At 48.3% G+C, this 19,955-nt stretch overlaps 8 protein-coding genes across 8 annotated transcripts; 3 read left to right on the forward strand and 5 right to left on the reverse strand.

Moving 5' to 3' along the window:
- Nucleotides 1-674: 674 nt before the first annotated feature.
- On the reverse strand, nucleotides 675-1,610 carry CANTADRAFT_4401 (uncharacterized protein; the record flags this gene model as incomplete). The annotated part of the gene is made up of 2 exons (XM_020209039.1): nucleotides 675-1,449; nucleotides 1,519-1,610. The coding sequence occupies 2 exons, from the start codon at nucleotides 1,608-1,610 to the stop codon at nucleotides 675-677; spliced, it is 867 nt and encodes a 288-aa protein (XP_020067526.1).
- A 520-nt stretch (nucleotides 1,611-2,130) lies between these two features.
- Nucleotides 2,131-3,297, reverse strand: MTW1 (MIND complex subunit; the record flags this gene model as incomplete). The annotated part of the gene is made up of 2 exons (XM_020209157.1): nucleotides 2,131-2,463; nucleotides 2,500-3,297. 2 exons carry the CDS (start codon nucleotides 3,295-3,297, stop codon nucleotides 2,131-2,133), a joined length of 1,131 nt encoding a protein of 376 aa, XP_020067527.1.
- Nucleotides 3,167-4,272, forward strand: CANTADRAFT_24933 (uncharacterized protein). Its single transcript, XM_020207265.1, has one exon. It carries the CDS (start codon nucleotides 3,654-3,656, stop codon nucleotides 3,897-3,899), a length of 246 nt encoding a protein of 81 aa, XP_020067528.1. The 5' UTR covers nucleotides 3,167-3,653; the 3' UTR covers nucleotides 3,900-4,272.
- An 818-nt stretch (nucleotides 4,273-5,090) lies between these two features.
- Nucleotides 5,091-6,392, reverse strand: CANTADRAFT_19961 (uncharacterized protein; the record flags this gene model as incomplete). Its single annotated transcript, XM_020206504.1, has 1 exon — nucleotides 5,091-6,392. The coding sequence occupies one exon, from the start codon at nucleotides 6,390-6,392 to the stop codon at nucleotides 5,091-5,093; it is 1,302 nt and encodes a 433-aa protein (XP_020067529.1).
- Nucleotides 6,393-8,158: 1,766 nt separating this feature from the next.
- On the reverse strand, nucleotides 8,159-9,574 carry CANTADRAFT_45738 (FAD/NAD(P)-binding domain-containing protein; the record flags this gene model as incomplete). Its single annotated transcript, XM_020209243.1, has 1 exon — nucleotides 8,159-9,574. One exon carries the CDS (start codon nucleotides 9,572-9,574, stop codon nucleotides 8,159-8,161), a length of 1,416 nt encoding a protein of 471 aa, XP_020067530.1.
- Nucleotides 9,575-12,488: 2,914 nt separating this feature from the next.
- Nucleotides 12,489-16,691, forward strand: CANTADRAFT_19963 (uncharacterized protein; the record flags this gene model as incomplete). Its single annotated transcript, XM_020206505.1, has 1 exon — nucleotides 12,489-16,691. The coding sequence occupies one exon, from the start codon at nucleotides 12,489-12,491 to the stop codon at nucleotides 16,689-16,691; it is 4,203 nt and encodes a 1,400-aa protein (XP_020067531.1).
- A 70-nt stretch (nucleotides 16,692-16,761) lies between these two features.
- Nucleotides 16,762-17,381, reverse strand: CANTADRAFT_24936 (uncharacterized protein). Its single transcript, XM_020207269.1, has one exon. It carries the CDS (start codon nucleotides 17,368-17,370, stop codon nucleotides 17,158-17,160), a length of 213 nt encoding a protein of 70 aa, XP_020067532.1. The 5' UTR covers nucleotides 17,371-17,381; the 3' UTR covers nucleotides 16,762-17,157.
- A 467-nt stretch (nucleotides 17,382-17,848) lies between these two features.
- CMK2 (calmodulin-dependent protein kinase) lies at nucleotides 17,849-19,090 on the forward strand (the record flags this gene model as incomplete). The annotated part of the gene is made up of 1 exon (XM_020209049.1): nucleotides 17,849-19,090. One exon carries the CDS (start codon nucleotides 17,849-17,851, stop codon nucleotides 19,088-19,090), a length of 1,242 nt encoding a protein of 413 aa, XP_020067533.1.
- Nucleotides 19,091-19,955: the final 865 nt, after the last annotated feature.

The raw sequence follows: 19,955 nt of genomic DNA on the forward strand, positions 1-19,955 counted from the left end.
GGCATCTTTATTTCTATTGGATTTTGTACATTATACCTCTTTGGTTTATTTCTTCATTTTTAATTCGGGGTATTATTTTAGTTTATTTATTGGTCAAAGGTTTGATAAGGGAAGGCTAGGGCCAATGTTGGCCATTTTGGGGGTGTCCCAAATGGTTGGATGTATATATAATAAATTGTCAGGAAAGAGTGATGTAGAGTAGGGTTTGCCGATGAAAATAGCTGAGATAGAGACTATTTTTGTCAGTTGATCGTCTAGCATAACAATACTATGAGGATTAATAGCGAATGGGTAGCTGGTCGTTGTTAGAGACACTTTTTGCCAGATACTGTTGTCGAGTAGTTCTTGCAGAGGCTAAGAAATTAAATGTGCCAGCCGGTGCTTACTGTAAAAGAGGGCCAGGAAGTAACCAGGGTTGTCTACTGGTTGTTCTTCTTACAAGTCTAGTAATTAAGCGCAGAGAGCTACTTGGTTGTACGTGAATAATATTTTGAATAATTGAAGTAGCGGATCCAAATTAATCGCTCGTGTGATACAAAGAATAGCTATAATAATACATCCTAGCCCACAAGCCATGGTGCGATGCTGAATAAGCTGTGTGAGAGGTCATCTGATTTTTTTAACGATAAATCTCTTATTTGTGAAAAACTCAATAATTTAAAAGATCAAGTGGACTATTCAATAGCAACGGGGTGGTCGTCGTTATCCCTGTACATGTAAAATTGCAAGAAGATAAAACTATCCTCGAAAATGGTGCCCAAAGATCCCAATAACCAGCTCAAGTTGAGCAAAATGTACTTGGAGTCACTTCTGTAGAACAAAATCTGGCCAGCGTATGTCAAGTTTCCCAAGGTGGAAAACAAGAAAAACAACAAACTAAGCCCGTGAACAGACTTTCTCTTGTGGTTCTGGATGATCTGGGGGATTCTGGCTCCCAAGTACAACAAGGCAGAGAAGTAGCCCATCAATTGGGGTCCCAACTTGATGTCGCTGTCGGGCATTTCCGGAGCGTCTGCGTCCTTGGTTCCCGATAAGAAGTAGCCGACGCACCCTGCACCAACCACAAAGATGAGCGGCAACACGTACTTGGTGAAGATGCTGTGGTCTTCTGGCTCCATGGCAATGTCGGTCAAAGTGGACGATCTTCTTCTCAATAACGGCTGGGTTGCATCTTGTTCGTGCAGACTGCTGGTTCTGCTCTTGCGTTCGGTCTTTTTGTGGAGGTGGGTGTAGTACACGTAGGAAAAGATCATCAAGAAGTCGGCAATACAGAACCACACCGCCAAAAAGATCACTTCTGGCAACAAGCCTGCCCAGATGGACCCGAGGAGGTTGAAGATGTCTCCGAGGAACCAGATGGTGATGAAGCCGATGGCAATGCCCTCGGCAGACTGGAGCCTCCACTGCTCAATGAGCTGGGGCATCAACAACACGATCCAACATGCGAGACTGGCGTTAGTACAGGGTGCCTTGATTGCGTGTCTTGCATCCGTGCAAGCATTGTCCAAAGTTACTTACGAAGTGGATCCCATGACACCACTGATTTGGGCCCTCAAGGAGCCGCCGTCGTTGTGCTGCGCCAACGCTTGGTACGCCATACTGAACCCCATGATGCGTTAGGTAGATATTGGTAGAAGAAAGGAAGTCAAAAAACGAGCTAAAGAATTTATCTTCCATTTTCGTTGGTTTCCGCTCTGCGTTTTGCGCACTGCACTGATAAGTAGGCTTCACGACATGCGGCTACCGCAGGGAGACATCCCGGTAGTGAAGTACGGAAGCTATTGGGTGACATTATTATTACATCTACATGCTATCGGCTGGGCCGAGTTGGCCACCGCCCAGCACGTTGGAGCGACGGAGGACCCTTAGGGCCAATCTGCGCCGCAGGCCCTGAGCATCCATCACTGCAGGCTAATATACAGGCTGGACCACTTCGGTCAAATCGCGCCTTTTTCAGCAGTTCAGGGCCGATTTTTTGACTGAAAGTTTCCAGCAGTGTCCGTTGACGGCTCACTAGCGTGAGCTATTGCACGGTGGGTTTTTTCATGAAATTGCGTAGAAACAATTCCGAAACTGGCATCGATTTTCAGCGGTATCCTTCAGAGCAAAGGGAGAAATTCGGCCAACACCTCAGGCGGTGCTTTCGGTCTCGTGCAGCCCTTTCTTTGCTTGCTGTTCGTGGCTATTATGATCTGGCAAGTCGACATTCTCTTGACTCTCTTCAATTTCGGGCTGACTCTCTTCAATTTCTGGCTGATCCTCTTCAATTCCTTCGTTTTCCTCTTCGCTTTCTGCTTCTTCCACTTCAATATCTGGTTGTTCCACTTCAATGGCCTCCTCCTGTGGTTCTCTCTGGGGTGATTCTGCCGTAGGCAGACTGTCATTCAAGGCAGCTCCGATATCTTTCACCAAGTCTATATCTGAGATGCTGGAAAAATCGCCCAAAAAGCGAGAATCCAGGGACTCATCAGGGTTAATTACCAATTGAGGCGAGTCCACTTCCATGGGGACACTGTCAGGCGCATCCTCGCCTAGTCTCTGGACGATTCCACCCACTCTTCCGTCAATATACCGATCTCTTACGTCTGGCAAGAAGCCTTTGATGTTGTCCTCTTTGCCTCCGAGCTTCTTATACAACGACCTCGTCTGAGCCGTCAATTCTTCCACCTGGCTGAGCAAGAAATACAAGGTCTCATCGATGGGAGAAAGCGATTTTAACGCCTCGCGGGCCTTAGGCGACATCTGGGCCTCTCCGTCGCGTTCTCCCTGGCTCAAGAACCGCAAGTTGCGCTGAAACAACCGCAACGCCTTGATAATCTTCTTGGCCTTCATGATTTGCAACTTGAGCATCTTTCTCAACTGCAACTCCAACTTGATGCTGCGTACCACCAGTGCGATCCTGTCGTCCAAACTGGCCTTGGATGTGCTGGGATTGTAGTTGATGCCCTCATGGTGCTTCAACTTGATCCATCCTTCCTCCACCAACTCCTGGGGAATGGTGAAGATGTTTCTCAACGAATAGAGCTCGAACTTGTCGAAGTTCTTATCGACTTGGCTTTCCAACAACGTCTCAAGCTTGCCTGTGCCTAGCTGGATTTCCTCTTTGCTGACAACACTAGAAGAATCCGATTGTTTGAGTCGCTTGTCTCTGACTTCAAGGAGGTAAGTCTCCATGGCTTGGGTGCACTTGTAGAGGAGCTCGTTGACGGCGTTGATGATATCATCGATGAGCGCGAGGGGAGGGAACCCCAAGTGCTCAGTGAGGAGGGACGTGACCCTGTGGTCGATAGAAGCCATGGTGGTGTAAACAAATGGAGATAGCGTGGAGATTATGGGTGGATCACGTGGTGAGATGGCTTCTTTCACGTGTTTGAAGAAACTGTTTCACGTGTATTTGTATTTGTATTCACTTGCATATGGTCACGTGATAACACTTCCAAGGAGTGAAGTACAGCTGTCTGGCCTGCTGTTGCCTTACCACGCTTCCAGGCCGGCCACCCGCTCCGTGCCGCTGTTCTACCCGCTCTTACACCTTTCCATCTCCCCTTCCCTCTTCCACGTCCTCCCCTTCCATTCCTCACCTCTCACCAACATGTCGCGCCCAATCAAAAAATTCCAATTCTTCATCACATTTCTCCAGCACTATCACCACCATGGCAGGAACTTTAAGACCAGACGCCGAATTCCAGCGCTTCAACACCGCCAAAGAAAAGCTCGGCCACTACTTCAGATTCAAGCCAAGAGCCGCTCTTTTCAACGTGGTTTTCATGGGGTTGGTTCCATTTGGATTGGCCACCTACGCATACAACTCCGAGGGCCAGTTGAGTTTCAACAGAAGATTCAGAAAGGACACCGTGTTGAGTGGTGAGGAGTACACTCCAAGAGACAAGGACTTGTGAGTGGGAGCTGAGGTGGAAAGCACGGCCAGGGAGCAGTAAAGTGCAGTTGGCAGAAGCCAACAGCGCAATCCCTGGAAACACCCATACTGCAATGCTGATACAGGCACTGTGGGAACGTCAGGATGGTAGCCACAGTGGTAGCCATGACCCGGCGACCTGCCAGGGCAATAGCCCTGGCAATCATTTATATTAATACATGCATAGTCTGACAAGCGTAGATGGAGATGAGCGTGGCTATTCAGCTGCAGAGAACGTACTCTGACAAAGTTAGGTAGAAGGATGAGCGTGGCCACACAGACTGTTGTTTTAAGAAGACTTCCAGCAGTTAGCTAATTTATACTCATTTTATACTAGTATTCAATCTCAAATCTGCTTTTTAGTATTCTAGCGAATTTTCTCAGTAGTCTGTAATAAGCCATTGCGTTGGATATATTGATTCATTCAAGTACAATCCACTAATGGTTTTTTACACTCTTGGAATAAGCTGTTTGGCTTGTTTTATTCTCTGTAAAATTTGACTGACTAGTTTCTATTATACACTCTGAGTACTTAGGCTGATACTGGTTTGTTCTACACTCTTGAATACTTAATCTGAATTACTAGTCAATATTCACCAAATCAGAATAATGTCACATCGTTGACGTATTTTCAAAATGGTACATTACTTGAAAACTCCCGTTATTCTACACAATTCAACTGCACAAAGCTTCTTGTTCATATTGCTAATACTTTCTATTGGAATAAATTGACATAACCGAAATATTCCACTTGATGAGTTTATCTATTCCCTCTTAATTGAGTTCAGTGCAATAACATCAAACTAACTCTGGAACCAGTGTAATTTCTGCTTCTAGTCGATTCGTTGAATATCAATAAATGAATTTAGAGCGCACGGTTTCTGCTGCTTTGGACGTTGGTCCTCGTGCTTTGCCCAACATTCATTAATCATACCTATACACCTCTACTAGTTAGCAGTTGGAGTAGCAACTTGTGGGGCTTCCTAAAGCCTGGTGGGGCTTCGTGCAGCAATACACTAGAGCCGGTCCTACGATGAGAATTGAACTTAAATCTGTCGATTATCAATCGATCCCTTTACCATTAAGATTCTTTCATCGAAGTATTGCAGCTGGGCTTCCCTTAATATAGTACAAGTGGTCGCTAGGCTAGCTAGCGGCTGGCTGTGGCACGGAATTAGTTGCTCCCCTTCGAGTTATCCAAATTTACCTGAAATTCGACCATCCCTGCCTTCATATTCCTCAATACCCGGGGCGAACTGTCGCCATTAGCATGGGTGCCCCTGTTATCGTACTGATAATGTTGGTGTAACCTATGCGATTGTTCTAGCTGTCTGATGGAAACTGAAGACTGTGACTTCTGCAACTTGGGCACTTTTTCGTCGTCGTTTCCGGCATTCTCGTACACAAATGAGTACTTATTCAACGAAGAAATCGAGAATCTCTGTGAACACTCGCGGAACGATATCAGCGGAGGCTTGACTCTCTTGGAGTCTCTTGCCAGGTTATTCACCAACGGTATCGCAAAAGTCTGGCCACTAAAAGAGCTGGACTTCTTGAGGGTTTTCTTGTTGATTTTGGAGTTCGAGGCTTGCTTCTTGAGGGATGGTGTGGATCTGGTGACGTTGGAGTCCTCGTTGATGGGATCCAACGGACCCAACAACGTCGAAAACTTGGCCATTTGGAATTCCTCTGGTTCCAACTCCTCAGACGACTTGTCACCCGCAAGATCGAAGTCCACGAAGCTGGACACGATATCGTCGGATATTCGCTTCTGGTATGCCAGGTCCATGGACTCGAACGGATCACCATTGAGGATGTCGTCAGCTGTGATGTCGCCATCGCCGTTGCTGGCGTGGTTGGACGATCTGGGACTGGACACCTCAATGGTGGTGGGAGAGTCGAAGTCGTTGGAAGTGGACCTTGGCTCAATAGACGATGGATCTGTGTGGACCTCCGCAGGCTGGTGGAACGGCTGTGGAGGCTTCTGGGGGTCCTCGAACGAAAACTGGGCCCTCTGGTCCACAAACTTGGTTGAGGGAGCAGGACTGGACTCTGTGAACACTCCGAGGCCCATGCTGCGGTCTGGAGCGTCCAAGCTGGCGTCGCTGGCGTTGGGAAACACAGGCTGGGAGTAGAAAGACGAGGAAGTGTCGTGGTGGTACTTGTTCTGGCTCTGACTCACCGTGTGGTGAGCTGGCTTGGGAGCCATGGGAGAGAAGTTTGTCCCCACAAACACTCCAGTTTCAGGCATGATGGGGGTATTGGCAAACTGAAAGCTGGAGTTGGTGGCAGAGCCTGGAGCCAGGAAGAAGTGAGCAGGCTGGGCTATCACAGGGCTGACGTCGGAAGACGGGCTCTGGAAGTAGGTGTGGGCCATCTGGGGGGTCATATCCATGAAGAGATGGTTGGGGGGAGGAGTGGACGACGGAAAATGTTTCTGGGGGTGGTTCTCGGGGATGTGGTTGGGAATGGACATGGTGGAGGTGTGGTAGACTATGGAGTGAATACAAGGATTATATCACCAGTGAAGAAAGAAAAACCGGAGTCCAGTGGAAGAATACTACCAGTGGAGTAGTGGTTGACGCCCAGGAGTTGGTGGTGAACTATTGGAGGTGCAAACTATCACGGAGTGAAGAATAGCACAATGGGTGGCAGGCTATTGATGTGGTGGTAGAGCTATCACGGAGTAAAGTGTGCAAATAGTCAAGTAGCGGTCTTTCACGGAGTGGTTCCAATTATCACGAGTTCAAGTGGTCGTAGACTATAGGACTGTAACTAGACTGTAACTAGACTGTACACTATCACAGAGTACTATGGCTGTGAGTGTACTATTCAGGGTGATATTGGTGGTGGCGATGAGTGGAGCCAGATGGAGGGTGGAGTGATGTTAGTGGCAAGCGATTGATACAGCCGTGAAGCGATAGACGATGAGTAGTATGAACGATGGAAGTATGACTGATAAGGATGACTCTCTTGTCTCTCTGACGAAGTCTCTGGTCTCTCTGACGAAGTCTCTGGGCTCTCTGACGGATGTCTCTCTGTGCAACTCTCTTTGCAGTCTATTAGCGAGTGTGGCGGCTAGCGAATGTGTTGCCTTTAAACTCTCCGAGTGACAGTGACGTGACAGTGACGTGCCAGCAGGCGTAGGCAAAGAAGACGTGGAGGTGTTGGGATGAAGAAGAGAGATGGGATGAGATGTTTCTAACAGAAGCTGGTGGTAATGGTTGGAGGCTTGCTGTTACTGCATTGGGAGAGGAGGAACGGTGCTTAGGTAAGGCGCGAAGAATGGTACGATAGGGGCGGGGCGTGGGGGCGTGGGGCGCGCGGTAGCGGGAGCTGTGGGGAAGCTAGGGAGAGGCTAGGGAGAGGATGGTGGTAGGAGCTAGGGGGAGTCTAGGGAGACGCGGGGGGAGGCCTCGTGGCGGTGCGGTGGCAGCGGAGCTCAACTTCCGTGCTTCGCTCTAGAAACCTCTCTGCCTGTACATCTCAACAATGGCACGAGGGGCATCGAGGGGGAGACCCTGACTAGTATGTGGTGCGGTGGTGTGTGCCAGGGGACCATTTTCTGAGACACCCCCGGTTGTCGGGGAGATGCATGGGGTACTTCAGGGTGCAGGGTGCGGCAGGCGGTGTGTTGGAAACCACCTCACGGAAATGCACCCCTGGGAAGTGATAGGCTGGTGCATGGCCGGTGCATGGCCTGGCCATACGGCTAGAAACTCCGTGGGGCTAGATGCCTTTTGCAACCCGTTTGGAGTTGCCGTGCTGTGGCCGTGTCGGGGAATGGGAATGGGAGGGCTGGCGTGGTAAATATAGCATACAGTTTGAGGTGCGGGTCCTGCGCTTGGTGGCAGCGCCGCCTGACTCGGAAGCTGGCTGCGAGCCCTACACAAGTGGCGCAGGTAGAACATCAATATGTCCCTTCTCGGGGGTCCCATACATGCCCTGCTGGGGTTCCTGGCCCTGCTGCCTCTCGGGAGTGGTATTTGGACCCTGAAAATGGCCCGCTTGACACATCTTGGCATAAAAATAACCCGTGTGTTGGAAACCCACTTTAACTCTAACTCTAAATGGGCATTCTGGCTAGTCAAAATGGCGTAATCTAAATTTAGCCCAATTTCTCGATACTGGTGCTTCCTACGGTCGTACTCGTTTCCTGGTGTATTCTACGCTAAACGTCAATGGTGCAAGAACAGCTGGTTGGCGAGATGTATGTTCTAAGCTGCCAAGTGGCCCATCTGCTCACAATTTGGTGTTTCCGCCTGTGTAACTGTTCTGGATAAATCTTCTCATCTTTCTCTCCCACCCACGAGTGAAGATCTCCACAAGATGTGGCTCAAACTTGGGGAGCTTGCGCCCAGGGCCGTCGTTGGTGGCCACCTCACGAACGCCCTCGAAATACTCCTCGAACTCAGGCTCGATGAAAAGGAACTGGTGATTGTCGCCCTTGCGAGCCACCCGTTCTCTTTCCCATTCGCGTTGTTTCTCCTTGGAGGGAAGTTTGGCCCTGCCAGCGAAAATCCGAGCTGCTAGCACTGCCTGCCACTCAAACGAACGGAACGTGAACCCTCCAGTGACACATCCCACGATTGCAAGCGTGGGATCGTCGATATTCGACACCAACTGGTAGAAACCGTGGGTTCTACTGTTGGACAAGTCCAAGCCAGGCAAGAACGGAAAGCTCAAGCTGAAGCCAGTGCCAAAGATGATGTGGTCCACGCCATCGATATGGGTTCCGTCGTCGAAGTACACCGTCTTCGTGGCAGCGTCCACGCGTGTAATCTGGCCCCTGTTGTCGATGTGGGGGTGTTTGAAGGGAGCTGAGCCGTAGAGAGGCGTCAACTTGGTGTCCTTCTTCTTGGACGAAATCACGGGAAGTGTGGCCACGGGAATGATGTCGTGGAGGGTGTCGATGGCGGAGATGAAGGCTCCCACCACGACTACCCGTTTGTCCCGGAAATACTCCCTGGAACGGTACGACTTGGTGTGGACCACCGAGTCGAAGTGCTGGTCGGCGTACTCCTGCAATCCTGGGATGCTGGGGATAAATGGCACGTTGAACTTGCCGTTTGCAACCAACAAGGCGTCAAAGCTCTCTTTCCACAAGTAGTCCTTTTTCTTGCCGAACCGTCTCAAAACAAGGTCCCATTTGCCTGTAGACGCGTTCTTGGACGCCAACTCCACCAGGGTGTTGAACTCGAGGTGGTCGTGGTACCCCTTGCGCTTGTACAAGTCCTGGATCCAGTTTTTGACCACAGTGTTGTGGCGAAACGGAGTGTTGGGGCCGTACTTCTCCACCGAGTTGGCACTCACGGTGTCTGGGAACACCTCTTCGCTGAATTGCATGGTGGCAGCGTCCACGTTGGACTCGAGGTACGAATACACTGCTGAGTCCATGAACCGCTGGGTGTCGGTTTTGGGCGCATAGCTAGGAAGCTGAGCTGGAATGGGGTCGATCTTGTCGGCCTGGCGCTGGCTCAACTGGTGCAAGTCACGAAGGCGTTCAGGGGGTCCCTGGTCGTAGACCCACGAGCCGCCAGCCTCTTGTTTGCGTTCGAAAAGGCGGATGTTGGAGAACTTTTCTTCTCTTATGAGGGCGTCAAGCGCCACGAGGCCAGCAGGGCCTGCTCCGATGATGGCCACGGAGGAGATGGTCATGGTGATGAGGAGCAGAGGACTGGTGGGACGATATATAAAGAGAGTAATTAGGACACCACAGTTTCGCCAATCTCCCAAAGGGTGCGCGGCCATGACATAATTATGACATATGGATGTCGCGGGGGATGAGGATCTGGGTAATGTCATATTGCAGGGAACGGCCAAGGATGGGTACAATTGCTGGGAGATGCCATGGTTGGAACTTGCCATGATTTGGGAATTTTAGACGTCATTTGCTAGTACACAATTGCTGGGAATTTAGTGCATTAATTACTGGGTATTGCCGGCATGGACTACGTTTGCCTTACAGAGTTATTCTTTGTAGTCCCCTGATTGGCACTGTAATTGACTTTTGCCACAGATTACTTTTCATAAATCCTTCGGAACCTCAGGGGAATTTACCGACAGGTTTCATACGCTTGCTTGGGCGATTTTTCGCCAAACCCCGAAATATGGCTTATTCTTGGGGTCTCGAGAATTGTGGTCTTCAGAATTTAATAGGCAATTAATTGGTTTCTGGAGCTAAGGAAACCACTGTGTTTCCAGCTCGTAGCTGATAGGCTTCTAGTCAAGGGGTAGGTGGTACGTCCACTTAGCGGAGGTGCGACATAATTTGGACCATAAAATTCAGTATGTTGAATAATTGAGAATGGAACCTGACGGTTTCTGATGGTTCTTTAGTATTATCCGGAAGTATAGAACTAGAAGGATAAATGCATATTCCGCTTACAGAGCTCAAATATTATTTTATAGCTAAACTTGTTAAATTGTGAAGCTTCTAGATCTTTCTCCCGAGGAAGCCACACTTCTTTAATGCACTGAAACTGTCTGCGGGTATAAATTAGGGATCTGGATGTCTGGGGAATAGAAAGGGACTGGACTGGCCATTCCAATGAAAACGGTTTTGGTAGGTGTATGAATTAATAACTTTCTCTCCGTTCGATTCAATTGGATCGTGATTGCTTAAAAGACATTGAAGGAAGGAACAATTCTAGTTTACTAATAATAGACCAACTAAAAGTAGAAATAGACGACAAACCAGCACTGTAGGCTGCAGTTGCTAATTACCTTATTGAGGCTAATTTTTCAATCTATTTACTGTTATTGAGTGATGAAGAATCTCGCTCTAGTGCTCCCCTTTGGTAAATGTGTGACTTTTAAAGCAACTTACCCTTGATCTTTTCCTAGCTTTCAATAACACACACTATTGTACTCTTCATCAAGCTGGTAGTATTGCGTGTTGAACCTGAGCCAAAAAATACCTTCCATACATTAAAATCTTGATGGCCTGAGTACTCGTCAGCGAAGCCTGGCTCAGTGAAGAACTGACAATATAGCAGTTTGATGTGAGGGTATTGTGAGTGTTGCGTTTATGGACGCCTTGTAGTAAATTGATCCTACTCGTCCTAGATTGGTTTCTCGATGTTGGAAGTGCTGGTTCAGATCCATCAGAAAACTGTTGCAGCTAATTGATAGGTCGTACTTCTTTAATCTTATTAAACATTCTGATTTTCCTCCAAAGATGCAATCCCAGTAATCATTCAAAAGTCGCCAGTAGAATATAACTCGCAAATATAAATTAGTATTATAATACTAGTTTCTCCATTTTTTGTCCACTTTATAGTCCATTTCTGGTCCTTTCAAGTATCGTCAACTTCATGAGAAATTCTCGAAGCCCTGGGACAACACATCCCAATTCGCCGCCTACTACTACTACGAATTTCACATGGAATCTTCTTAATTATTGTTTTTCTATTGGTGTTTCGTGGGTCCAAGCTCGAAGTCTTCACCAATTCCAGCGCATCAGCATTTTCACGGTTCTCTCTGGAGATAGTAATTTTAGCCACTGCTTCTAAACAAGTGAGGTCAGTTGGGGTATCAGCAGAGGCAAGTCCCAGTTAGCCAATTTCATGCTATCACGCCCAAGTTTGTCAATAGATAAGTATTACTCAACGTGTTATCTGTAATGGCAAATACCCAGAGCGCATGGAGGCGGAATGGGTTCCATTTGCGGCAAGGTTGCACCTTGGACTTTAGATCACATGATTAGTGTCATAGCACCCTGGCGGTGAACGCGCTTATGTAAGAGGCGCTCTGAACGAGGCTGGAGCGGCTGCTGGAGCGCCTTCCTTCATGCGCAATGATGCGGCTGCTTTGATACAGCCAACCTGCCAGTGGCGGCAGCGGCGATAATTAAGGGTGGTGGGGTGGGCAGGGGACGTTACGCCTTCTGCACATGGAGGATGCGGAGCAATCATAAATACTCGTAAATCCCCAGAGTTGGCCCCAGGCCCCAGATTGCGCGACTGCAACTATGAGCACCCGCTGTCCATGAAGATAACAGATATGGGGGGTGTTCGTACGGCCCAACCCGCACCCCCTGGCGCTGCCTCGACGGCCATGATAGGACATTGTGCAGTTCTCAAATGCCGAAACGACATGGCTTTTTGCAGGTTGGTGGGCCATGGAACCCAAACCTTATGGGCGGCGATCTGCCAGTGGCAAATTGGGTCCAACTGGTGCAGGGTGCATGCATCTTGGAGCGCTAGGGGAAGAATCGCTCCCTCCACCGGATCGCCACCAGGCGCTACCAGCTAGCACCCCAGAGCAACCCCCGTGCCCCAGCCATCGCCTGCCATCACCCTGCACTGGCCCCGCCTACTTCACATCCATGACTCATTGCCACCGGCTGCCAACGCCACCTCTCCCCAACCTGCAAAAACGTCTCTTCTACCGCCGTTTTATGCCCGTGTAACTCCACCACGCACCATCGCAAAAAATATTGTCAGGGCGCAGAGCCATCTACAGCACGGGTGCACAGATTCCGATTCCGCTCTCCCGCTATATAAACCTCGCCCTCCCCACCAACACCACATCCACATCCAAAACCACAACCAACCCTCCCCAAACTGCCATGTCCGACAACGAGGCTGCCCAGTTGCATTCGCAGAAGCGATTGCTCACCAAGTTCCTCTCCAAACGAATACCCCACCTCCCGTCTCCCGATGAGCGACCCCCATACCCATCTAGCACCGCCAACGTGTTCTCCAAAGTGTTCTTCTGGTGGTTGCACCCCGTCATGCGTACTGGCTACAAGCGTACTCTTGAACCTGAAGACTTGTTCACATTAACTGACGATATAAAAGTCGAGAAAATGGCTGCCGATTTTTACCGCCATTTCACTGCGGGTGTTGCCAAAGCAGAAACCAAACACATAGCCGCCAAGTGCAAGGCCAGAGGCGAGACGCCCGCCACGTCGTCTGTATCTTCCGCCGACGACTTGGCTGACTTCACCGTGTCCAAATACGTCACCGTGTGGGCGCTCTTCTTGACGTTCAAGTGGCAGTACTCGATGTCGTGCCTCTTTTTGTCGCTCTCATCGGTTGGACAAACCACAAACCCTTTACTTACCAAGAAGTTGATCACGTTCGTGGAACGTCGTGCTCTCGGCATCGAGACCTCCATCAACAAGGGTTTGGGGTACTCGTTCGGCTCCTGTCTCGTGATCATGATGGTGGGGATCTTCATCAACCACTTCTTCTACAGATCGATGTTGACAGGCGCCCAGGCCAAAGCAGTGCTTACCAAGGCCATGTTGGACAAGGCGTTCCGTTTGAACGCTGAGTCCAAGCACAAGTACTCCGTGGGTAAGATCACGTCCATCATGGGGGCCGATTTGGCGCGTGTCGACTTCGCGTTCGGCTTCCAGCCGTTCTTGTTCACGTTCCCCATTCCCGTGGCCATCGCCATCGCCATCTTGGTAGTCAACATCGGGGTGGCTGCTCTCGTGGGTGTGGCGCTCGTGGTGTTGTTCTTGGTTTTCATCTTCACGCTGGCCAAGCGGTTGTTCGGGCTCCGGTTCAAAGCTATGAAGTTCACCGACCTCCGTGTCAACTACTTGAAGGAGGCATTGAACAACTTGAAGGTCATCAAGTACTACTCGTGGGAAGCCCCCTACGAGGCCAACATCGCTGACGCGCGTCACAAGGAGATGAAGATCATCTACAAGATGCAAGTCATGAGAAACATCCTCATTGCCGTGGCAATGTCGTTGACGTTGTTCTCGTCCATGATCGCGTTCTTGGTGTTGTACGCCATCCGCACTGGCAACAGAAGCCCGGCCGACATCTTTTCGTCGATCTCGTTGTTCAACGTGTTGTCCCAACAGGTCATCTTGTTGCCCATGGCCTTGAGTTCCGGTACCGACGCCTTGCTCGGAATCACTAGGGTAGGCGAGTTCTTGTGTGCAGACGAATTGGACCCTGAGGAGTTGCGCATCGAGGCCGATGGGCCCAAGAGAGAGCAAATGGAAAAGGAAAACCTCGCTCTTGAGGTGCAAAACGCTTCATTCGAATGGGAAACTTTTGATCTCGACGATAATGCCGAGGAGGCCAACGAAAAGAAACAGGAAAAGGTGGCCAAGACAGACTCCAGTGACAAGGACGAAAAGTACGAGTCGGAGTCCGATGCCTCCAGTGAAATCGTATTTTCGGGTTTACACAACATTGACTTGAAGATCCAGAAGAACGAATTCGTCGTGATCACCGGTTTGATCGGCTCTGGTAAGTCGTCTTTGTTGAGTGCTTTGTCTGGGTTCATGAAGAGAACTCAGGGTGCCATCGACGTCAACGGTTCCTTGTTGTTATGTGGCTACCCCTGGGTGCAAAACGCTACTGTCAAGGAAAATATTATTTTCGGCAACGAATACGACGAACAGAGATACAAAGATACCATTTACGCCTGTTCCTTGGAGGCCGATCTTGACGTTTTACCTGGTGGTGATGCCACCGAAATCGGTGAAAGAGGTATCACATTGTCCGGGGGTCAAAAGGCCAGAATCAACTTGGCCAGAGCCGTGTATGCCGACAAGGATATCATTTTGTTGGACGATGTTTTGTCTGCAGTTGATGCCAGCGTCGGAAAACATATCATGAACAACTGCCTTTTGGGAATGCTCAAGGACAAAACCAGAATCTTGGCTACCCACCAGTTGTCCCTTATCAGTGCTGCCAACAGAGTCATTTTCTTGAATGGGGACGGCTCCGTTGATATTGGAACCACATCAGAATTGAAGGAAAGGAACCCTGGTTTCGAAAAATTGATGGCGTTTAGCAGCGAACAGAAGGACGAAGAAGAAGATGAAGAAAATATCGAGGAAGAACTCGATGTCATTGAAGGTGCCCCCAAAAAATCTAAAAAGGAAAACCGTGCTGACGAAGAAGCTATCCACAAGACCTACAAGAACGACACCACTGGTGGTAAGTTGACCGAGGAGGAAGAAAGAGCCGTTAACGGTATCAAGTTTGAAGTCTATGCCAATTATGCCAATGAAGGTTCAGGAAAAGTTGGTCCATGGGTGGTTGTTCCTTCTTACTTGTTGTTGATGATTTTAGCCACCTTTTGTCAATTGTTTACCAATACCTGGCTTTCCTTCTGGACTGAATACAAGTTCAAGGACAAGCCCGACAAATTCTATATTGGTATTTATGTGATGTTCACTGTTTTATCGTTCGTCTTCTTGCTTTCCGAGTTTATTGTGTTGGTTTCGCTCTCTAACTCCGCTGCCATCAACTTGAATATTCGTGCTGTGAAGAGAATCTTGCATGCTCCAATGTCTTTCATGGACACCACTCCAATGGGTAGAATTTTGAACAGATTCACCAAGGATACCGATGTGTTGGATAACGAGCTTGGTGATCAGGCAAGATTCCTCATGTTCACCTTGAGTAACATCATTGGTGTATTGATCTTGTGTGTCATCTACTTACCATGGTTCGCCATCGCTCTTCCATTCTTGGGTTTCTTGTTCGTGGCGGTGGCCAACTTCTACCAGGCTTCTGCGAGAGAAATTAAGAGATTGGAGGCTATTCAAAGATCATTTGTCTACAACAATTTCAACGAAACTTTGAGTGGTATGCCCACAATCAAGGCTTATAACGCTGAAGCAAGATTTGTTGCCAAGAGTGACAACTATCTCAATGTGATGAATGAAGCATACTACCTTTCTATTGCTAACCAGCGTTGGTTAACACTTCATATGGATATCCTTGCTGCCATATTTGCATTGTTAATTTGTCTTTTATGTGTGGGTAGAGTCTTTAGTATCAGTCCTGCATCCGTAGGTTTGTTATTGGCCTACGTTATCCAAATTGCCAATCAGTTGTCCTTGCTTATTAGAACTTTCACCCAAGTTGAGAACGAAATGAACTCCGTTGAAAGATTGTCACAATATGCCTTTGGCTTGCCCGAAGAGGCACCATATGTCATCACTGAAACCACTCCCAAGGAATCGTGGCCGGAGCAAGGTGAAATCACCTTCAAAGACGTGAGCATGGCCTACAGACCGGGTTTACCTTTGGTCTTGAAGGACTTGAGCTTCCAAGTCAAGCCTGCTGAGAAGATCGGTATCTGTGGTAGAACTGGTGCTGGTAAATCATCCATTATGACTGCACTTTATAGATTAACTGAGTTGGAGAAAGGATCCATCGTTATCGATGGTGTTGATATTTCTAACCTTGGATTGCATGCATTGAGATCAAAGCTATCAATCATTCCACAAGATCCTGTTTTATTCAGAGGAAGTATCAGAAAGAACTTGGATCCATTTAATGAGAGATCTGATGATAAATTATGGGATGCTTTGAGAAGAACCGGTTTGATCGATTCTACCAGATTGGAAGCAGTTAAGAAGCAGGTCAAGACAGACGACACTGACGACGAAAGTGCTATGCACAAGTTTCACTTGGATCAATCGGTGGAAGATGATGGTAGCAATTTCTCCCTTGGTGAAAGACAATTAATTGCGTTCGCCAGAGCTTTGGTCAGAGACTCGAAGATCTTGATTTTGGATGAAGCCACATCTTCTGTGGATTACGAAACTGACTCCAAGATCCAAGAAACCATTATTAGGGAATTCAGCCAATGCACTATTTTGTGTATCGCCCATAGATTAAAGACTATCATCAACTACAATAGAATCTTGGTATTGGACAAGGGAGAGCTCCAGGAATACGACACTCCAATCAACTTGTTCAACACAGATGGAAGTATTTTCCAACAAATGTGTGAGAGATCAAACATTACTGAAGAAGACTTTAAGGACGTGCAAAACTTTTAAATATGAAAAGCCCCCTCAGGCTTCCACAGGAAAACGAGATAAAAATATGCCTAAGAGCTCTAATTATTAATAAATAATTAAAAATAACGTGTAGGACTCGCAGTGAACGGAGTGTGTTTCGTGGGGTTAATGACGTGTGCGCCATGGATTATTTCAATTCGTTGCCAGGGCTATACCTAGGGTATGAAAATGCTGAGATTTCTCTGCAAATTAAATAAGAAACGACTAAGGGCCGTTAAACGGTAAATGTGAGTATTCCAAGCTCTAATTTTCTAGAGACAAGCGGAAATAGAACATACTAAGTCATCTGAGTGCTTAATATGATCGCAGCCAACCCGCACCCAAGTCTACGAAGTAATACAAATATAAATAACTACTCTAGAGGGACAGTTAAATTGTTCCAGCAACATATCTTTACGTAAGTATTGGAACTATTTGTGCCAACAAGCCACCAGCCCCAAAATCATCACAAGCACACTATCACGTGGCTCTCAGCCGTGTTACCGCCAGTCTCTTGGCAATATCGGCCGTTTGGGAACCTTAAAGCCTTTACTTGTTGTGACCCGTATACTCCCAACTTAATTATTCCTGTAGTTTTTTTGGGCATAATCCGACTTACAATCTTCCATAACCAATGATGGGCTTTTAGGTTACGATGTGACCAGCTCTGATCCACCATGTTTCCGAGTTTCTCGATTTCGAAGTATTTTTTTCAATGAAATTGGAATTTCTTAGATTTCGTAATAGACTAATTACAATGGAATCGGAATTTCTTAGATTTCGAAAACTCGCCACGGTTGATTTCATACAACAAGAGGTAAAGGCACAGAAATCGGAAGCTAATAGGTTGGAAGCAATACTAATCACAGTCTAATTGCAAACATTTAGACAACTAGTCCAGAGTAATTTCATGGATTTAGAGGCACAACTACGCCCATTGGAATTTCATAGTAAAACTAGTCCAATATTTCATACACAGCTAGCAATAACCTGAAAGCTCTCGCCAGGCTCAAACATCCTTACTGCCGTCACGCTGCCTCTTCACCACCCTCCGTTTCACATCCACTTCTATTCTTATCCGAATGACACTGCGCCCCACACACGTGAGCCGCACACCAATTAACAATTCACAACTCTCTTCTTCTACCAATCCGCCAATGTCTGACGATATCAAGAAGTTCCTCCACAAGCTCAGTGGCCAGCCCGCCTCGTACTCCCGCAAGCAGCACTACACCTTCGGCAAAACATTGGGCGCTGGTTCGTTCGGAATCGTCCGGTACGCCCGCGACAACATCAGCAACGAGGAGGTGGCAGTCAAAATCATCTTGAAGAAGGCACTCAAGGGCAATGAGGCCATGATCATCGACGAGCTCGAGCTCTTGAAGGAGTTGCACCACGCACACATCGTGGGATTCCGCGACTGGTTCGAGTCCAAGGACAAGTTCTACATCGTCACCCAGTTGGCCACAGGAGGCGAGTTGTTTGACAGGATCGTCCAGCAGGGACGCTTCACCGAGCACGACGCGTCGTTGGTGGTGATGCAGATGCTCGATGCCATCCAGTACCTCCACAGTAAGGACATCGTGCACCGAGACTTGAAGCCGGAAAACATCCTTTACCTCAACCAGGACGCGGACTCCAACGTGGTTTTGGCGGACTTTGGCATTGCCAAACGGTTGCAGAGTCCCAACGAGAAGTTGACGTCGTCCGCTGGCTCGTTTGGCTACGCTGCTCCTGAAGTTATCATTGGAACAGGCCACGGAAAGCCGTGTGACATCTGGTCCTTGGGAGTCATCACCTACACTTTGCTCTGTGGCTACTCGCCGTTCCGGTCAGAAAACGTCCAGGACTTCGTCAACGAGGTCAAACACAACAATGCTGTGATTTTCCATGCCGACTACTGGAAAGACGTATCCAAGGACGCCAGGAGATTTATTATCAAGGCGTTGCAGTTCAACCCTGACCACCGTCCCACGGCAGCCGAGCTCCTCGAGGACGCCTGGCTCCTCAAGATCGCCCCAGAACACAAGCACACCGATTTGTTGCCCAACCTCAAGCAGAACTTCGATGCCAAAGCCAAGTTCAGACAGGCCATCGAGATGGTCAAGTTGAAAAACAGAATCGACAAGTTGAAGACCATCCAGACCGACGACGACGACGACCCCAACGAAATCAACTTGTTCAAGGACACCTCGTCCGTGGAGTCGTCCAAGCTGGACACTACTGCCTTGAGCTCGTGGAAGAAGTTCTCGGATGCATTGAACAACCTCGACCCCAAGGCCGACCCCAAGCACAAGTCTGACTTGGCTGGAAGCGCATTTGTGCAGTTGGTGCACGCAGCTTCTGAAAACAAGGAAAGAGTGGCCAATTATAAGGAGGACAAGCCGGAGGCAAGCTGAGCTCTGGAAGCGAAGACGATGCAGCTGGTGAGTGGCTCGATGATTGACAGTAATGGCAGTGATTACCACTGATCGAGAGACCGTCATTGCCATGCTCCGGAATCAGTATTGCCACTATTGAACGCCTGAAAATTCAGTATTTCCCCTTGAACTGCGCATTAAGTGCCATTATGGCTTGAGTAACAGCGATTGGCACCGTTGAAAGCTTGCGCATTCAGTAATTTTGTGGCTATTCAATTACTACTGTTGAAGGCTTTAAATCCAGTAATTACTTGAGTGCCACATCAGTAATTACCGTATTGCCGTGACTCTATTTCTTGAGACGGAATCAGTAATTTCAGTGATCTATTTCTCGGGTCGAATCAGTAATTACCAATTACCAATTACCAGCACCGCCCATATCAATATCCCATGACTTTCCAATATTAATGTATGGAATCCACCGTTCGACGATCGCCAGTATATGGCCAGAAACCGGCCAATTGCCTCCTTTCGCCAATTGCTTTCCCGTGTGGAGCCATTAGCCCTCTTCCGTCGCTGTAGCCTGTACACTCACTTCTAGTCATACCTCTCTTTCGCGGTAACCCGCGAAAATTCATTATCTTGAAAATTTTCGATATATCTAACAACACAACCGTCGTTCCTTTGGCACCAGACACTCCGTGGACATCCATCGTCGGCATCAGCATCCCCTTGCGCACCAGCAGATCCATCGCGTGCCGTTTGTCAGTATCTATTAGTGTTTGAGCGAAGAAGAAGACAACACATCAAACAAGAGGACAACAACAGCTCAACAGAACATAAACAGCTCTACAGGACAACTGCAGCTCTACAACAGCTCCAGCAACAAGCACCACCATCCTCT

This window comes from Suhomyces tanzawaensis, assembly GCF_001661415.1.
Source record: "Suhomyces tanzawaensis NRRL Y-17324 unplaced genomic scaffold CANTAscaffold_1, whole genome shotgun sequence".
Taxonomy (NCBI): Eukaryota; Fungi; Ascomycota; class Pichiomycetes; order Serinales; family Debaryomycetaceae; genus Suhomyces; species Suhomyces tanzawaensis.